The sequence below is a fragment of the Sorex araneus genome, chromosome 6 (genome assembly GCF_027595985.1).
Source record: "Sorex araneus isolate mSorAra2 chromosome 6, mSorAra2.pri, whole genome shotgun sequence".
Lineage (NCBI taxonomy): Eukaryota > Metazoa > Chordata > Mammalia > Eulipotyphla > Soricidae > Sorex > Sorex araneus.
The window spans coordinates 93,917,800-93,937,381 of record NC_073307.1 but is presented as its reverse complement, the minus strand read 5'-3'; the positions used below and the strand labels follow the sequence as shown (position 1 = coordinate 93,937,381).

General features: G+C 56.7%; 1 protein-coding gene across 1 annotated transcript in view; it reads left to right on the top strand.

Moving 5' to 3' along the window:
- Positions 1 to 16,571: 16,571 nt before the first annotated feature.
- CACNG2 (calcium voltage-gated channel auxiliary subunit gamma 2) overlaps positions 16,572 to 19,582 on the top strand; it is a 141,561-nt gene continuing 138,550 nt past the window's right edge. Inside the window, exon 1 of the mRNA XM_055141897.1 lies at positions 16,572 to 17,259. Coding sequence (XP_054997872.1) covers positions 17,049 to 17,259 — 211 coding nt within the window. The 5' untranslated portion in view covers positions 16,572 to 17,048. The remainder of the gene's footprint in view (positions 17,260 to 19,582) is intronic.

Sequence of the window (19,582 nt, the reverse complement as noted above, 5' to 3'; positions counted from 1 at the left end):
AAGGTCTCAGGCAAGGCCTGCCCGGTCACTCCCTCCCTCTCTCTCCCTCTCCCTGTCCCTCTCTCTCTCCCTCCCTCTCCCTCCCTCTCTCTCCCTCTCCCTGTCCCTCTCTCTCCCTCCCTCTCCCTCCCTCTCTCTCCCTCTCTCTCCCTCTCCCTGTCCCTCTCTCTCTCCCTCCCTCTCTCTCTCCCTCTTGCTCTCTCCCTCCCTCTCTCTCCCTCTCCCTGTCCCTCTCTCCCTCCCTCCCTCTCCCTCCCTCTCTCTCCCTCCCTTTCTCCCTCCCTCTCTCCCTCTCGCCTCTCTCCCTCTCTCCCTCTTGCTCTCTCTCCCTCTCTCCCTCTTGCTCTCTCTCCCTCTCTCCCTCTTGCTCTCTCTCCCTCTCCCCCTCTCTCTCCCCCTCTCCCTCTCTCTCTCCCTCCCTTTCTCCCTCCCTTTCTCTCCCTCTCTTCTCCCTCTCCCTCTCTCCCTCTCTCCCTCTCCCTCTCTCCCTCTCTCCCTCTCCCTCTCTCCCTCTCTGTCCCTCTCTCCCTCTCCCTGTCCCTCTCCCTTTCCCTGTCCCTCTCTCTCTCTCCCTTCTTCTGAACCTCTCTGTGCCTTTCAAGCCAAGAAATCCACCCAATGGCAAAGCGCAGACACTGTCTGCCTCAGCACCACTCACTTATCACCAGGAAACCGGAAACATCCCCAGCGCCAACAAGAGGAGGATAAACCCTGCTGCCACCCCACCCCTTACCTGTGCCCTGAACCTGAGGCCCATTAAACGCCCAGCGGAAATTTGGGAAACACCACTTCCAGCTTTCCCGTCTAACCCTCACATCCCTCCCCTTCACCACAGGTGTCCACCACAAGGGTGGGATTCCCAGAAAGTAAGACCAAGAATCCTGGCAGGCCCCCGCCCCTGCCTAGGCCTGGTACCCAGAAATGCTCATCAGTGGCCCCCCGGAGGAAGAGAGGACCACCCAGGCTGCCGGAAGAAAGATGTGGGCCTCTTGACTCTTTTTTTTTCTTTTTGGGTCACACCCGGCATGCACAGGGGTTACTCCTGGCTCTGCACTCAGGAATGACTCCTGGTGGTGCTCGGGGGCCCCTATGGGATGCTGGGAATTGAACCCAAGTCGGCCGCGTGCAAGGCAAACGCCCTCCCCACTGTGCTATCGCTCCAGCCCCCAAGGGCCTCTTGACTCTTGAGACTCGTTTTTCCCTTTTGGGTTTCTTGACGCAGAAGGCAGCTTCTGAGGCTAAACTGCAGAGTTTGGTGTGTTGGCTCCACCCCCACTCTGGCCCCTCTGCCGTCTTCTCTGAGCTCTTCCCACCCCACTCCCCACCCTCACCCCCGCATCCATTCCTTTGCCCCCTGTAACCCGGTGGCAGCCGTGACCCACGTGGTCCAGTCCACGGGGAATGCAACACCCAAGGCATCACAATTCCGAAACCGGAAGTACACAAGAAGGCTCGACCCTAGAAGGGCTCCCCTTGCCCTGCTAAGGGGGGGTGCGGATCCCTGACTCTTCCCTGATTGTGCCTCCGCCAAAAACCCTCCTAAGGATCAGCAAAAAGAGGCCAGAAGGCATCGTGCCCGTTGTAAATATGCCCACACTCTCACTCTCAGCTTTCTCTGGCCAGAATGATAGGTGTCCTTGACCCGTGTCTTCTCTCAGTCCACACAAGTTTCATTCTCATTCTCCTGTCAACTGTTTGCTTTATTTGGGCGAGGGCACCCCCAGCAGTGCTTAGGGCTTACTTCTGACTGCACTTGGGGATCACTCCGGCAGTGCTCAGGGGACCATCTGGAGTGCCGGGGATGGACTCTGGGTCGGCCATATGTAAGGCAAAAGAGCCTTTTCACGCACCATCTCTCTGGTCCCTCTTACTCTCCTTTCTTTCAACTTCTAGCTTCTGGGGTGATTTTAAAAAAAAATTATGTCTTGGCTTTTGGACTGGAGCGATAGCACAGCAGGCAGGGAGTTTGCCTTGCACGCATCCGACCCGGGTTCGATTCCTCCGCCCCTCTCAGAGAGCCCGGCAAGGTACTGAGAGTATCCCGCCCGCATGGCAGAGCCTGGCAAGCTCCCCGTGGCGTATTCGATATGCCCAAAAACAGCCACAACAAGTCTCACCATGGAGACGTTACTGGTGCCCGCTCGAGCACATCGATGAGCAACGGGATGACAGGCAGACAGACAGTTCTGGCATCTGGGTCACACCCAGTGGTGCTCAGGGCTTACTCCTATGTCTGTGCTCAGGAATCACTCACGGTTGTGCTTGGGGGAGGGCCCAGAGGGGGAACTGAAGCTTGAACCCAGGATCTCCGCATGCCAGGCAAGCTCCGTACCCCAGGGGGTGATTTCTGAAGACCAAGCAACTGTCTGCGTCCCTGTCCTGCCCCTGACTGGCACTCCCTTCAGGTCAAAGTGGCACGGGCTCCCCTCTCCAAGGGAGAGGCTCCGCGTAAGGACGGTTCACCTGCAGAAGCTGTTGAACTTGACATTGGCAGCTGCTTCGGATAAATGCAAATGCACGGTGAGAAATAGTAAACACAGCCGTGACCTTGATCTGCCAGTTGCTCCTAGCCTCTCGACTCCCCTCCCTCCCGCCCCAACTTGTAGAATCAACTTTGTGGCTGTAGCTTTAACCATTGGGGCGTTTTGGCCAGAGGCCACTTCTGCTAACTGGGGTTCATTGATGACTGGTCCCCAGCTTGCCCCTCAGTTTTCTGTCTACACTGACTCTTTGGACTCACTCACCGCTTCATTTCCGCGCTGCCAGTCCATTCGGCCTTTTATAAGCCCCATAGATCAATGGGAAAAGTGAATTATCCCTGGTTAGTGACTAATAATAAGGTAATAATGTTATAACCACCTCCCCCAAAAGTGTGTAGGAGCTGGAGGAAATGTGGCAAGGGCAGAAAAATTGAATCAAGTTATGTACACACATACACACACACACGCATGCACAATAAGTAAGTAAAAGGCGTGCGCCTTTGCAAGCCGGCAAAAGAGCAGTTAATTTGGCTCCAGAATTAAATTATCCCTCTGTTATAGATGAATTTAGCCCCGCACAATGCAGGAAAATGTATTTAAGTGATCATTGAGCTAATACATCCAGTAGATCGTTGAGTCATACTGAGATCTTCCTGTTCCCTTCGTTCCCTTTTGGACCCTGTCGGGCTCATCACACGGACAGCTGGGCTCGGGGGCCTCACCCCTGTCCCCAGAGCTTCGGTCCCACTCACTTCCCTGCCCCTGCCCCGGCCTCTGTGCCCGGCCAGTCCCTTCTTTGCTCCATTTCTCAGATCTTCATCCCCACCAAACGGCTGCCAATCTCCTCTTTGCTCATCTTTCCTAATCCTTCCTAAGGGGGTCCCCCACCCCCTCTCCCCATCCTCTTCCCCCCCTTTCTCCTCCCCCCTCTCTCTTCCCTAATCTCATATCGATTTCCTCAGCTTTCTCTTGCCCATCACTGTGGAGCATTGATGAGTTTCATGGTTCCTCATTACATACATGTACCACAGACTCTGGAGTCCGGGGTCACCCCCCGCCCCCTCCCCCCGCCCGCCACCACCACCAGTCCATAGCTACACAGAATCTTTTACTTCCCCCTAAAATGTAATGGCAGTGGCCCCATGTTATCCGGAGAAGTTTCGAGACCTCAGCCCCGGGCCCAGTCCTGTCCTACCCCAGAAGATAAAAAATCTGGGTTGCCTGCGTCTCTTACCCACAATCCCCTGGCCTGGGGTTTCTGGGGGGTCACAGACAATCAACAGTGGATGTCAGCGGGAGGAGTGGTGACTGTGGATCTGATGGGGAGTTAAAACTTGACCTGGAGGGGCTGGAGCGATAGCACAGCGGGGAGGGCGTTTGCCTTGCACGGGGCCAACCCAGGTTCGATTCCCAGCATCCCATAGGGTCCCCTGAGCACCGCCAGGGGTGATTCCTGAGTGCAGAGCCAGGAGGAACCCCTGTGCATCGCTGGGTGTGACCAAAAGAAGCAAAAAAAAAATGGCCTAGAAGTGATCCTGTGTGACCTCGGCCTCCGCTATTCAGGGTCAGATGCATGGCACTGTAGTATACGGTACTGCATTGTAGTTTGCTCTGTTGCATTGTATCACACGTGGCATAAGTAGCTCATTGTTCCGTGGAATGAAGTAAACCAGGAGAATAAAGACAAGCACAGGATGATCTCACTTATCTGTGGGAGGCAGAATACCTGGGTAAGGAAATGTATTGTAGTGAAGGGGGGGAGGAGGGGGGGTTCCAGATCACCCTTAGGACAGGGAAGGAAAGAAGTCAAGGAGGGAAGGAAGAAGAGAAAGGGAAGTGAGAGGGGTCAGGACTTCAGTTTTCCTGGTGATGTGGGAAAGTGGTGCAGCCACACACCCAGAACACAGACTTGAGGTCAATGAAAATGTGAGAGGGTGCTTAGGCAGACTCCTGGCTCTGTGCTCCGGGGTCACTCATGGGGTCATTGTCTGGAGTCACAGACAAACAGACGGTACTTCAGTGACCAGTGACCATAGGGGATGCTGGGGATCGAACCCAGGTTGTCCGCATGCAAGGCTCAAGCCTTACCCCCTGGGCCATCTCTCTGGCTCCTCCTCGTTGCTCATTGGGGTGCAGTTACTGGGACAGGTGAGAGCTAGTCCAGGGGACAGGGCTGCGATTTACTCACTACAATCCCGGGCAAGTTACTGAACCACCCGTGGCCCCCTTTCCTCCTCTGGAAGAAGAATATTCACCTCATAGCTCTTACAGGGACTGTGTTAGGCACACACACACACACACACACACACACACACACACACACGATTCATGGGTTGCAACCCTAACTCTTAGGGGAACAGGACCATAAGGGACCACTTTGCCGAGAGAGGAGACCCACATACCCTCTCTGCCCTCCAGGAAGGAGTAGGGGGCTCCCAGAAACCAATTCTGCAGGTACTTGATTTCAACCTTCCTGGCCTCCCCGACTGTGAGACTTATGTGTCTACAGTCGAAGCTGCTGGGCTGTAAGGCTTTGTTACACTAGTGCGAGTTAAGATGGGGCTATTTGGGCTGAAGTGATAGCACAGCGGGTAGGGCGTTTGCCTTGCACGCGGCAGACCCGGGTTCGAATCCCAGCATCCCATATGGTCCCCTGAGCACCGCCAGGGGTAATTCCTGAGTGCAGAGCCAGGAGTAACCCCTGACCATCGCCGGGTGTGACCCCAAAAAAAATAAAAATAAAAAAAATAAGATGGGGCTATTTTGAGGATTTGATGAATTAATAGAGAGAAGGCATTTAGAACAATGCCTGAAACATAATAAGTTCTGTATGCATTAAACAATTTTTTTTATTATGGACTATTGCAAATAGAGACAAAAAGTGGAGAGAAGAGTTTAATAAATCCCTATTAAGCCCTCCCTGAGCTTCTCTAATTATCAATTCATGGCCATCTTCTCTCATCTCCGTTCCCATCCATTTCTCCCAATTTCGAGCTTTGGAAGCCGATTCCAGACGTGGCTTCATTTTCTCCGTAAATACATTTTCCTTCCCTGTCTCTGAAAGGAAGGGGGTCTCTCGGAGACAGAACTGCCCTGTCAGCCTCTCACTGAAAATGACTTTCGGTGTCATCACGGTCACACCTTAAGGATGGACGTTGGTCCGCCTGGATCACCCCTGAGCCCCCCAGACCTCAGCAATAGCATCGCCCTGCGTGTGGTCGACCAGGGGTCAACCCCGGCATCCCGCAGGCTCCCCTGGTCGCCTCCAGGAGTGACTCCTGAGTGCAGAGCCAGCGCTGAAGCCGGCGGTGCTCAGGGCTTACTTACTTCCTGACTCCTGGCGGAACTTGAGAGACCCTACGGAACGCCGGGGACTGAGCTGGGTTGGCCTCATGCAAGGCAAGTGCCCTCCCTGCTGTCCGATCCTTTGAAGAAGAACTGTGAGAAATAATCTCCCAGTTGCCTCTTCACAGGCAGGCGTGGGGCTGGGGTACATCAGGGAGCAGGAGATGCTTATTCAATGCTGCTACTATCAACTCCCCCACCCCTGCGCCCGCCCCTCTGGTCACCCTCTGGTACCAGGACTCTGAGAGGTGTCATAGAGAGGGGCCCCAGGACAGGAGGGTGGGGAGGGCCCTTGCCTTGCACTAGCTCAACCTCGGCTTGGTCCCCAGCATCCCCTAGGGTCCCTTGAGCTCCACCACAAGTTGGTCCCTGAGCACAGAGTCAGGAGTCCATCAGGGGCAGTGGAGAGGAGGGTGTGAGGGAAGAGCCAGCATTGCAGCGGCAAACGGAGCTCAGAAGGTGCTAGTGGTCACAGCCAGATGCGGGGAGGACGTGACGGGAAGGGCAGGACTAGACCCAGCAGGAGAGCCAGGACCCGCCAATCCAGCAGGAGGCCTGGAACAGGACTCACTAGATTTATGTTTGTTTCCCATTTGGGGGTCACACCTGGCAATGCTCAGGACCCCCTCCTGGAAGGGCTCAAGGGGACCCTAAGGGGTGCGGAACAAACTCAGGTTGGCAGCAGGCAAGCAAGCACCCTACCCATTGGACTATCTCTCCGGCCCTCAAGAGTCAGTTTTGTTAACAAAACATGCTCAAGTGGCCCTCTTTTGTAAGAGAATAGAAATTTGGTTTTTTTTGGGGGGAGGAGGCACCAAGTGGTCCCTCCCTGTGAGTCTCACCAACCAAGCCTGTGTTTCAAGACGAGGGCCAACTGCTCCTCTGGGTCCTGCAGGGCCAGGGATGACCAGGGATGGGTGGGTCATCTCAACAGTGCTCAGGGCCTCTGGGGGTCACACCTTTCAGTATTCAGGGGCTTTCATGGCTGCTTTCTATGCTGCTCTGGGGACCACGTGGTGTTGGGGATAGAACCAAGGTTGGCTGCATGCAGGGGCTGCTCCCTAACCACTGTACTATCTTCCTGGCCCCTAAATCTCATTTTCAACCATAGACATAAGTACCAGATCTCCTAACCAAGTCACTCTCGTCATCATTCTCTTAGGAGAAAATATAGACCATGACAAAGGGATACAACTCCAGATCCTCTTTCCAAACAAAGACATCTCACCACCCCAAATTACTTTGGTGCCAGTAGATAGTCACAGGGTCTGTGGGGGAGCAAGGAATTTGAGTTGCAAGACTTACAACACAGATGTGAAATAAATGGACTTAGAATCGTGCCAAGGGCTCCCAGCAACTGACACAAAAGGGATAACGTGCCCTGGAGGCCTGGACCAGGGAAGACCCAACACAACACAATTGATCAACAAATGTACAAAACAGGGCTGGAGAGAAGTTAGGGTACTTGCCTTGCATACAGATACAGCTGGAACAATGATTGGAATCATGGCACTGCATATACCCGACCCTCCGGATTTTAGAGCCCTTGAACACCAGTGAGTGTGTTCTCTCCTCCAAAGGAAACCCTACAAAGATACACAAGCCCGCTCATTGTATATGGAACAGAAATTTTTGTTTGCTTGTTTGGGAGCCATTCCCGGTGGTAGCCTGTACTTACTCCTGACTCTGTGCTCAGGGTTCACTTCAGGAGAACTTGGGGCATCGTACAGGATGCCAAGGATCGATTCCCGGTCGACTGTATGCAAGGCAAATAAATGCCCACCCACTGTACTATTGCTCCCCCAGAATGGACATTTAAGTAACTTTGGATTTCACTTGTGTCTCTAAGACTGGCAAAAAATCAAAATAACACAAACACCCATTACTCGCATGGATGTGGGGAAACTGTCAACTCATGAGTTATTGCAGAAAATGTGACAGCATTCAGCACTTTTGGAAAACCATCTGGCTACATTGATTGAAATGAAACATACCCTTCAACTGAGCAACCCCACTCCTGGGGAAATTTACTCCCGTGGAAATAAAAGTGGCAGTTGGAAGGATGGATGGAATGTTCTAGGATGTTTATCGCAGTATCGTTTACAGCTGGGAGCTGGAGGCGGAGCGAGGGGGAAGGCGAGCAAGACATGAGATGAATGCCTGTGAATAGAGGACCGGAGTGAAGATAAGACGTCCTCGCTCTGAACAGGCTCGCTGACTGCACAGAATGAATTGGAGTCTCCGTAGCTGAACTCAGCATCCATCCCCTGAGCACTGGGTTCTGAAACATAAAACAAGAGCCAGAAAACACATGCACCTCGTAGGGTCCCATTTGGTTAAACAGTTCACACGCTCCCATGTGAAGGTGCACGTGGAAGAAGTCGCTGTGAGTTTGTGAGCAAATATTATCTGGACGCCTTGTTGTTTTTTTTAAAAAAATGAATATTTGAGTCTAGAGAAACATAGTTTTTCATGAGGGGGATAAAAAAAAGTTGAGGGGGGGTGCTGGAGTGATAGCACAGTGAGGAGGGCATTTGCCTTGCACGTGGCCAACCCAGGTTTGATTCCCAGCATCCGATATGGTGCCCCCAAGCACCTCCAGGGATAATTCCTCAGTGCAGAGCCAGGAGTAACCCCTGTGCATCGCCGGGTGTGACCCAAAAATAAAAAAAAAAGTTGAGAGGAAGGAAGTAGAAAGAGGGAAAAGGAGGAAAACTCAAAAGGGAGTGAGCAGGTGGGGCGGGCAGAATCCCGGGGGTCTCCGGCCAAAGGATCAGGAGGCAGAAGCAAGGGAAGCTTATGAAGGAGAGTTAGAGAAGGTTCCAGGCACAGGCGACTTCCATGGAGAGAGAGAGATTGCACATGGGTAAGGAGTTGCCTTGCCTGTGGCTGGTCCTGATTTGACCCCTGGCACTGTATACGTCCCCCAAGCACTTCCAGGAGTCCCCCTGAGCACAGAGCCGAGAGTCAGCCCTGAGCACTGCCTGGCGTGACCCTCCCCGCCAAAGTGACACAGCAGGGAACAGAGAGGTCGTTCAGGAGTTACGGGGCCTCCCTGCACATGACTGGCCCCGGTTCAATCCCCAGTGCTGCGCATTCTCCCAAGCACCGCTGGGAACCTCCCCCCCCCCCCCCCGAGCACTGAGCCGAGAGGAGCCACCCCACAGCAGCGATGGTGTGGCTCCAAACCCCCGCCCCTCTAAAATGGCACAATCAAGGAAGAGACTCTGCCAGGACCCCGAGTTTCTTTCTCCCGATTCCCAGAGGAAGGCGTTTGCGGTGCCCAGGGTCCCGGCGGAAGCTTCCCCGCGTTGCAGACCCCACCTGAGGAGCTGAGCCAGCCAGAGGGAGAAGCCACGGGGGGGGGGGGTGGTAAGGCCCACTCTGGGACACCACCGACGTGCTGGCCGAGACTCAGAGACAGGCAGAGTGACGCACGGATCGAGAATCTACTGTTGGTTCAGCGGTTCCGGCTGGGCGTATTCAAGACCCCAGGGGCTGGAGCGATAGCACAGCGGAGAGGGCGTTTGCCTTGCAAGGGGCCAACCCGGGTTTGATTCCCAGCATCCCATAGGGTCCCCTGAGCACCGCCAGGAGTAATTCCTGAGTGCAGAGCCAGGAGTAACCCCTGTGCATCGCCGGGTGTGACCCTAAAAGTAAAAAAAAAAAAAAAAAGACCCCAAGGTTCAGTTTCCCCAAGCTTTCAACAGCACACAGCAGGCAAAACAGGAAACTTGAGGGACCAGAGAGAGAGTCCCGCAGGGAGGGCGCTGGCCTTGCATGCGGCTGGTCTGGGTTTGACCCCCGTCACCCCAGAGGGTCCCCGGAGACCCGCCAGGAGTGATCCCTGAGCACAGAGCCAGGAACCCCGAATGCTGCTGCTGTAACCCCCTCAGAAAAGAGTGGCTTCTCCGCTCCCCACCCTCTTGTCACGGTGGTGGTGGTGGCGTGGTGGATGTCCTTGGGGCATCAGGCCTGCAGGCCTGGTGGAAGAGGAAGTGGTTTTAGGGCAAGAACCCGACAGCCTGCAGAACCAGCAGCGTCCATCAGGGGGCAGTAGACAAGGTCATGGACCGTTCACTATTCCTCAGCTGGCCAGGCCCGCAGGATGGGCTGCTGGGGTGCTGGATGCTGGGGGGTTGGAGTCCTGGGGTGTTGGATACTAGAATATTAGGGTGCTGGGGTGCTAGGTGTTGGGGTGCTGAGTGCTGAGGTACTAGGTCCACCTTGCAGCTGCTCTGACCCTGGCTATCGCCCCCCCCCCTTGTTGGGACCATTCCTGTCAGAAGCCTGGTGGGCCATGTTGCCTGACCTGTCAGTGCTCTCAGAAGTTGTCCCTCGTTGGGAGGATGAGCAGGTGCCCGGGAAGGCACTGGACGCCCATTTTGCAGAGGAGCCAACAGAGGCAGAATGGAGATGGGCTCATCCTGAGCTTTGGTGGCTTGGGGGGAGGACAGGAGTCACTATTCCTAGAGCAGGGAGGTCACCGTTGCCCACCGCACCCTCTCTGTTCCTGTCTCGGGGGGCTATGCCCCACCAGCCGTGCGGGCAGTGCTCGCCGAGCACCGACAACGCTCCGGGCACCTCTGAGGGCTCTGGGACCCCGCGGGGAACAAGACAGATGTGGTCTGACATCCTGGCGGAGGCGGCGGATGGGCGGGGAGGGAGCGACTTCGGGGTGGGGGGCGGGACAAGAGACTGTCAAGTTGCAACAAGCTCGATGGGTGACACCGCGGGGCTGGGAAACGCCGTGTGACCCGGTGCCCCTGCGTCCAGGAGGTCCCGCTAGAACCCTGAGTGGAGAGCTTGGGACCCACAGGTGAGGGGGGAGAAACATCTGCAGCAGCACAAGGGGCTCGCAAGAGGCACCAGTTGGGCCCCCCCCCCCCCACACACACACTCCCGCTTACAGGACCCAGGGACAGCACAGAGAAGCAATTTACTCCGACGCTGCCACCCGCTCTTCTCCCTCTGCGTTGCCTCCCCCAGACCCCCGGGTGGTCCGGGGCCAAGGGCGGCCTCCTGGACTCCACCCTGGCCTGCTGGCCTGCCCACGGATCCTGCAAACTCCTTGTTCTTCCTCCCGGGGTGCACGCTGGGGCTGCAAACCTCCAGGAGGCCGCCAGGGCTGGTGACGCCCCCTCCTTCCCTGTCGCCGTCCTGACCTTTCCACCTGGCCCGGGGAGGGGGGCGAGCTTGTCACTAAATCAATGAGCCCAAGACTCAATGCTTCCTGCCCTGGGGGCCCCAGTGAATGTCTTCATTCATTCATTCATTCATTCATTCATTCATTCATTCATTCATTCATTCATCAGAGATGTCCTGTGTATGTGTCCTAGTCTGTGTTCAATACTAAACAGCAATTTCAGAGGCTGAAGAGATAGTTCAGCGGGAGGGACACTTGCCTCGCACACCGCTGACCCAGGACCCATCTCCAGCACCCTAGATAAAACCCCTCCCCAGCCACGTCCGGACTGATCCCTGAGCACAGAGCCAGGAGAAAACCCCGAGTATAGCCCCAAATCCAAGTGAAAGAAACAAGCAAGCAAACAGCAAAACTCCAAAGCCCAGTGCTAGAGAGATGCAAGTGGATTCCGATCATACCCTAGAGAATATCAAACACCCCCTCCCCGCCATTCCCCCTCTCCGCCCTGCCCTCATCTGCTCTGCTCCCATTGGCTATTGATCCTGCCAATCTCCTTGATTGGCGTTATCACTCTTCCGAGCACTTCCATACATCGAAGAGCCCAGGGCAGACCTGCTCTGGGGTTGGCATCGGAGTCACGTGGCTGGGTGTCCTGGTGCACCTACAATGCTCGGTCTGGGGCTGAGTGTTCGAAACACGACGCGACCCACGACGCCCAGGAGGCCCGCCCGCCCCAAGCTTCCATCTAGCCGGGTTCGAATGTTAACTGCACTGCGTTCCTGAATAACTCGAGGGTGTGCTGAGGCGAGCAGGAGGGAGCAGCCAGCGACAAGGCAGAGCCTGGGGCAGTCAGGGGTCTGGCCAGGACCCCCAGTCTCCCGTAAGCCCGTAAACCAAGTCGCCAGCTGAGGGGACCCTGGCTGCTTCCCTGAGAACTTTCATGCTGCAGAATCCCCACTTCCTCCTGCGCCCGACACACCTGCTCCAGCCTGCTTCTTCCTCAGTGGATACTCATCTACCCCCCTCCCCCATATGCGTCCACCCACTTCCCTGCCCGTGGCCACACACCAGTCCAGGCCATGCACGGCTGAGCATGCTCGGGGGGGCCTAGCCCCGAGCTGCCGCCTGCCCCCACCCCGCCCCCGGGGCTTGGCCCTGACTCCCCCCCTCTCCCGTCATCACCCCAGCTTGTTTCTCAGGCGTCACCTCCTTTCCACAGGCCCTAGACGCTTGGCCCCAAACGTTTCCGTCTTGTCTTCTGGTCAGCCCTGCTTTGCACATGGACCCCTAGCACTGACCTTCCGCCCTCTCTCCCACCTGGGCGCCCTTCCGAGCCTCCGTAGGTGCTGCCTCCTCCACCTCCAAGGCTCTCCCCGTGCTCCCCGCTCTCCAGCCTCCCCCATAGGGCCCCCCCCGCCGGGGTCTCTCTCATCCCTAGCTTCTAGAGGCCATGCCTGTGCCCCCAGCCCCCGGGCGCTGTGTCTGCCGCACCCCAGGTTGGGCTGCGTCTCTCTGCTCCTCCTCCCTGCAGCCCTCCCTTACCTGTCCACTCCTCTCCCGGGTCTTCACCTGCCGGGAAGGGAGGACCACGCAGCAAGATATCCCCAACACGTCTTGGGGATGCTCCAATTCCAGAGGCCCAGGAAGGGCCCCCGGGTGGGGCGGGAAGCCAGCAGGGTCTGAGGCCGGGTGAAGTGTTCGCCTCTCGGCCGGTCCACTTAACCCGCTCTATGACCTCCCGGGGGCCTTGGGTTACTGGCCTGCAGGATAGAGAGCAAGGTATGCGCGTGACCAGGCCTGCCAGGGGAGAGAGGGACGTGCACTCACTAGCACGAATGGTTGGAAATGGGAGGGTGAAAAGGCCAAGCACCTAGAAACTTCCGCCCACCCCCTCTATCCCCCAACCCCCACCTCAGCTCTCCCGCGGGAACCAGGCAGCAGGGTTAAAGCAGAAGCCAGAGAATGAATGAGAGGGTCATTCTTTCCCAGCTCCACCTCTTGCTCTGGGGGGGGCAACTCCTGAACATGCTCAAAGCTTTGCGCGACTCAGTTTTCCCCCTCTGCAGAATGGGAACCACTTTCGTAGCTACTTCGTAAGCCGGGGAGGGATTTGGCTCGCTGGCAAGCTGTTGGCATTGCTCTTCACACGGACGGACGGATGGACGCCGAGGGCCATGCAGAGGGGCTAAGTGACTGCCCAAGGTCAAACAAGGAGGAAATGGCAGCCGAGTGCTTCTGGACCCCCCACCCCCAGGCCCCCACCTCCCTGCACCCAAATCCCATGTGATTTTCACTCCATCAAAGGAGGAGCTCAAAATAGGCGCGTGGCATTTCAGCTAATTTCCTCTAAGCCTTTACCAAGTCTCCAACTGCAGGGACACCCGGCTGCTTCCCTGAGAACTTTCATTCTGCAGCTGCAACGTGCATTGTCCTGGCGGCTCCTAATGGGGCTTGCACCAAGCCAGCGCTAATCAAGAGCCTGGTCCGGCCTGCAGAAGACGGAGGGGGGCCGGGGGCCCGGGAGAAGGGCTGGAGGGAGCAGTGTGCGAGAGAGCTGGGGAGAGAAGCTGGAGACGGGGAGCAGGGACGGGAGGGAAGGCACCGATTCACCTACTGTGTGCAGGGAACAGGACGAGAGCCACCATCCCACCCACTGTGTCCAGCCTGACTTTCGGTCCCAAAGATATAACGACGAGCAAGGCGCCACCACTGACCTCTAAGCCCCCCCCACCAACCCCAGAGTCGTTGGGAGGAATAGCAGAGACACAGCTGGAGCACTAGTCACTGCCTGGAGGAGCCGAGCCCGAGGGGGAACTGCAGGGAGTGGCAAGGAAGCAGTCCCGATACACCCATTAACCGCCCAGCAGGACTGAGGCTGCTGGCAGGCACGCAGGTAGCAAAGTCAAGCTGTGCCCCAGGCCTGTTCTGGCCCCGGAACCCTCTGTTCGCTCCCTGCTGGCAACCGAGGCGCCTCTCCCTTCCTCCCCAGCCCCCTTGCTTTTTTTTCTCAATGATTCTCCAGCCAGAAGATTAATCAGACGCTGCTAAAGCTGCAGTTGCTACCAGGGGCAGGGATGTTTGCAGTTTTCCGCGGACTGACAGAAGCTCGTGAGCCTCGGTTACTGGTTCCAGAAGGGGGTGCCCCAAAAGGGGTGGGGAGGAGAAGGACACTCTCTCTGCAGGAAGGGACTTTTCTCGGGGGGGGGGGGCAAAGGCAGCCAAAGGAGCAAGGAGAAGGGAGGGTACGCAGGACCCTGCCTCTGGCTAGCCCCCAGCCCCGCCCCGCTCAAAGACACAGCCCTTCTCCAAGGCCTGCCCACTTGCTCTGCACTTTGTCCTCATGGAAAAATCCCCCTCTTGGGGGCGCAGCTCCTTGATGATGAGTGGGATCAACAGATCAGCCCGTTTCCCCTCCTCCCTTCCCCACCATGACAGGGTCCACCTGCAACCTGCCACAGCTAGAAATTAAAAAGCGGAGGCATGAACCCTCCCTTTGCAAACGCGCCATTTGCCAAAACCCGACACACGTCTCCGAACAGAGCCACGGCTGGGATGTTGTTGGTTTTAGTCTTCAGACACCAGGACCCTCTCCCCGGGGACCGAGCACTTGGCCATCATTCCTCGCAGGAGCCCTTCCTCTGGGCGAAGAAGGGACAGAGAGGGCGAGGAGGGGAGCATGAAGCGGATGGGACAAACAGGTAGTTTTGCTACACGGCAGAGAACAAGCCGCACCAGCAGAGTGCTCCTGAGCCGGAGGAAAGGAGGGACGCAAGGCCAGAGAGAGGCTGTTTTCCACCCGATCATCCTTCCTACGGTCTATAACAGGCACTGGATCGCTAGGAATTTGCGTGGACCCCCCCCCCCCGCCCCCATGACCCATCAGGCTCCTACCTCTCTCTGGGCAGCCCTCGAATTTAAAAACCCTGTATCCCCCCCCCTCTGCCCCAAGACGGTTGTTGTGCTCTCTCACTCACTTAACTAGGGAACGGATCAGGCGAAAATAAAATCAGTCGCCGCCGGGATGTGATGGGCTTCTTTCTCGAGGGGTCACATTAAGGGAAAGTCGCCCGTATAAAAACAAGGAGTGATGCTGTAATTAAGCCAGGATAACGGTTCTGCTGAGGAGACGTGTGGGGGGGTGGGGGTTCTGGTGTGTGTCTGTGTGCATAGCAGCCGAGGATTTTATCGCCTCCCATCCGGTTTATGAATGACATGGGAAACTTACAAGGACTCACATTCCCCCCGATTCCCCCGCCCCTCCCCCCCGCAAACGTGTTTATCCTTGAGCTGGAAATCAGTGTCCAAGCCCGCCACACCAACCCCCCTCCCCCCATCACTGGCGACTCTCACACAGGCTCCCTTGAATAATCTTTTCCAAAATGTCTGCTTGTAGCATTGAGATTCGGAAAACCACACACAGACACACACACATAGATAGACACACACACACACACGTGCACTGCACACCCCTGGTTGGCCAGGACGGGATGCAGTTCATGGGCCTAGCAAGTCCCCCCTTGCACATACCCCAGCAGCCAAGTGAAAACCATGATTCCCACGGACACACACACACACACACATACACACACACACAGAGACCCATCTTGTAATTACCCCATCCTGGTCCTATTTCCCCCGGGCTGCCAGGCAGAGAAAAACAGCTGGTTGAAGTTTTGTGCCAGTCTGATTGTGTAGCGAGGGTTGTATTTGGAGCTCTGGGCACGGAGAGGTGGAATGAGAAGGAGGCTGAGCTGGAAGAACTACCAAGAGGGGGAGGGGGGCGGAAAGGGGGAGAGAGAGAGATAGAGAGAGGGAGGGAGGGAGAGAGGGAGAGAGAGAGGGGGAGAGAGGGAGAGCAGAGAGGGAGAGGGAGCGGGAGCATGAGCTGTCTCCTGCCTCTGCCGAGCCTCGCCCGCCTCTGAGCTGGGGGGGGCGCCCGGGGGAGCGCCCCTGCTGCGCGCGGGCCCCGCCGCCCCCCGGCGCGGGAGGCCGCCGGGCGCTGTCCAGTTCAGCACCGCCCGCTGATGCAGTGAGCGCGGCGCGCGCGGCGGGCGGGGGAGGCCGGGCGGCGGGCGGCCCGCGCTGCAGCAAGAGGCCGGTCCCGCGCGCCCGGGAGCGTCGCAGAGAGGGGGAGGGAACCCCGCCTCGCTCGCCGTCGCGGAGAAACCCCCTCCCTCCCCCACTTCGCCAACGCTCCCCCCCGCCACGAACAACAATACCCGCCGCCGCCGCCGCCGCCGCCGCCGCCGCGCCCGCCGCGCCCGCCGCGCCCGCCGCCGCCGCGCCCGCCCCGCCGCTGCCGCCCGGGCGCCACCACCATGGAAGGCGGGACCCCCGCGGCCGGGCAGCCGACGACGACGCCGAGGGCGCCCCGAGGACGGGAGTGAAGCGCCAGCCGCGAGCCCCCCGCGCCCCCGCCCCGCAGGACGAGCCGCGGCGAGGCCCCGGCGGTGGATGGCGCGGGCCGCAGCGCCCACGGCCGGCCGCGACCCGAGGATGCTCCGCGGCGCTCCCCGGCGCTGACCGTCTCCGTCCGGACCCCGCGGGAGGGTGTGCAGGATGCGGCTGCTCCCCGGCCCCCTGACTCGGAAGCCCTCTCCCAATTAGCCATCACATATGGAAACTGGAGACCAGAATTTTAGGAAAAAAGATTAAGGCATCTCACTTGGGGTGGGGGGTGGGGGGTGTCTTTTTATTTTTTATTGTTTGCGTGCCCTCTCGCTCGCTCGCTCTTTCTTTTTTCCCCCCCTTTTTTTTAAAAAATCACGCCAACCGGAACAGTTTCTGATCTTTAAAAAAAAAAAAAAGCAAGCCTCCCTTCTTCCCTTGTGATATATTTCTAATTTACACTCTTTTCCGAGAGCTTTCTTAACCTCCCCCCCCTTTTTTTTTAAATCTCTCTCTCTCTCCATATTCTCTAGTCCCACATAGATCCATTATATGAGTCGTGGAAGTCTTTTTTTATTTTGATTTTTAATTTTTTTTTTTTGCCTTTGGTAAATCGCACCCTCTCTCTCTCACACACACACTCTCCCGAGAAACCAGAAGCCGGTTGGGTGTTTATATAATGAGGAATTATGGGGCTGTTTGATCGAGGTGTTCAAATGCTTTTGACCACCGTTGGTGCTTTCGCCGCCTTCAGCCTCATGACCATCGCTGTGGGGACCGACTATTGGCTGTACTCCAGAGGGGTTTGCAAGACCAAAAGTGTCAGCGAGAACGAGACCAGCAAAAAGAACGAGGAAGTTATGACCCATTCTGGATTATGGAGGACCTGCTGTCTAGAAGGTATTCGATTCCCCCTCCCCTCCCCCTCCCCACCCCACCCCTCCCTGCCGCACCCCCTCCCCCCCTCCCAAGAAGTCCCCTTCGCATCCCACCATTTTCTTACTTCGTTCCGTCCACCACCGCACATCAAGGTTGCTCGGGTTAGTTCTTCAGAGGAAAGGAAATCAATAAGCCGAAACCATACTCAACTCTCTACCCCCCCTCCTCCCTCCCCTCCCCTCCCCTCCCCTCCCCGCTTCTCTCCATTGCAATAATCTGGGATGGGATGAAAACAACAGAGATATTGTCTTGAAAAGTCAAACGTGCCTTGCTGCTTTGGAATCTGCATTTGCCATTTGGTGTAACATTACCATCTAGGAGGGCTGGTGGTGGGTGGGTGGTGGTGGTGATGGGGGGGGGAAATAATTGCCTCTCAATGCCGCTACTCTTTCCGTAATGAAGAATCCAAAAACGCTTTCTCTCGTCCCCCCACCCCCTCCCGACCCTCCCTGAAAGTCCCAGATGCACCGGCACCTGCCAATCTTTTGTGATTATTATTTTTCCCCCCCGAATCTGTTGTCTCAGAGCATCCTGATGTGGTGAATCCTAATGATTCCAGGAGCTCGCTCGAGCTGAGTTCAAGAACATTTCGTAATGTCTCTGGGCCACACATTTTTGTGGGAGGCCTCGGGCTGCACGTGTGGACGTGTGTCTGAACGTTTACAAAGTCTAAAAATACATGCGTCGTCTCTCACAGGAAACGGGCGCAAGTTCGAATAAACAGCAATCCGCTGGAAGGCTAGTCTGGGGACCCGAGTACTTCCAGGCCGGGTGACATGTGTGTTCGCCAAAAAAGCAAGTGGAGTCTCAGCACTGCGGCCGGCAGCCAGCTAGGGTTCAGGCAGGCATTGTGCAGGGGGGCCTCGGAGGGAGGTAAAGGCATGGGGAGGTGCTGAGGCAGGGGAGGGTCAAGCCAACAGTGGGGCAGGGGTGTCAACCGATCGCCTTGATTCTGCAGGACACGCGTGCCTGTGTATGTGCTGAGTGCAAAGAAGGCCACACGGCAGAAACGCCGGGAGACCGGGGTGGTGTGAAAAGACCGAGCGAGCCCAGGGAGGGGGGAGAAACTCCGGCAGGTCATACAACCTGCAGGTGTAGACAGACTTTCCCTGGGAGGGACTGCGTTCAGAGAGCTCGCTCCGTCCCCGTCAACCCACTGCAGCCCCCTGTGGAAAGGCGGGCGCGGGGAGACGCAGGTTTCTGGCTAGGGTGGGGGGGAAGGTTTGTGTTCTTTGCCATCAACAGTATCGGAGGCCCTTTGAGGCAGCGACCAGTGGCAGCGGCAGGCAGGGCCACGGAGGGCAGCAGGGACTGCGGGATTGTTTGTCGAGCTCAGCATGGGATGGTGAGGTGGGGACTTGGCGCCTGCAAGAGGGAGACCAAAAACCAGAAAAACCGGGGAGAGACAGGAGGCAGGACGCCTGTGGCCCCGGGGGTCTAGCCTACATGGGAGGAAACGCTCCTCTCAGGGAAACGGGGATCTGGGGAGAGAGCACCCATTCCCCGGCCCCCCCTCTTCCTCTCCACATTCTTGGTGCAAACGCTTGAGTGATGGTTGAACATGTTTTGAATAGCTAAGTGACTTCATTGAGCGATGGTCTATTTGACGCATACTGCATTTGGGGCCCTTCTTCAATCCAAACCGCTGCCTTGAACCAAGTCTGCAGGGAAGCTGGCTGCTGAATTACTATATGCTCTTTTCCAGCTAGGGAATCAATCTCGGGAAATTAATAGGCACTCTTTTAAGCGCACGCACACACACACACACACACACACACACACACACACACACACAGCCCTCCTTTTTTTAAAAAAAAATGAAGAGACGTTCCTGCAGCTTGTCATTAGCCGTGGAAAGGCTTCCATTTAATTAAACATTTATGGAAGACTTTTATTCCGAGAGAGAAGCCAAGCCAAGTCAGTGAGGGTTGCTTTAGGGAAATGATCTTAGTAACAATTCGCCTTGCTCGGGATTTAAGTCAGATGGATGGCGACAGGCATCCAAGAGATTAGAGGAAAGCCGGGGCATTATTGGGGAGCGACGGGGACCCAGAAATTAGTGAGCGAGCTAGCGGTATACTTCCTTCTTTGGGGGCGGGGGTTGTCACCGACGTCTGTGGCCGGGATCTTTTGCACATGGCCTCATTCCCCGGAGCTACGGAGCCTTTTCACTGTGTCCATAAAATCCCATCTGTTTGGGGTCTGCATCCCCCCTTATGCTCCCCATCCCTTTCACTTTCACTTCCGGACAGGGGCCTGTATCCCCCTGAATCATCCAATGCTG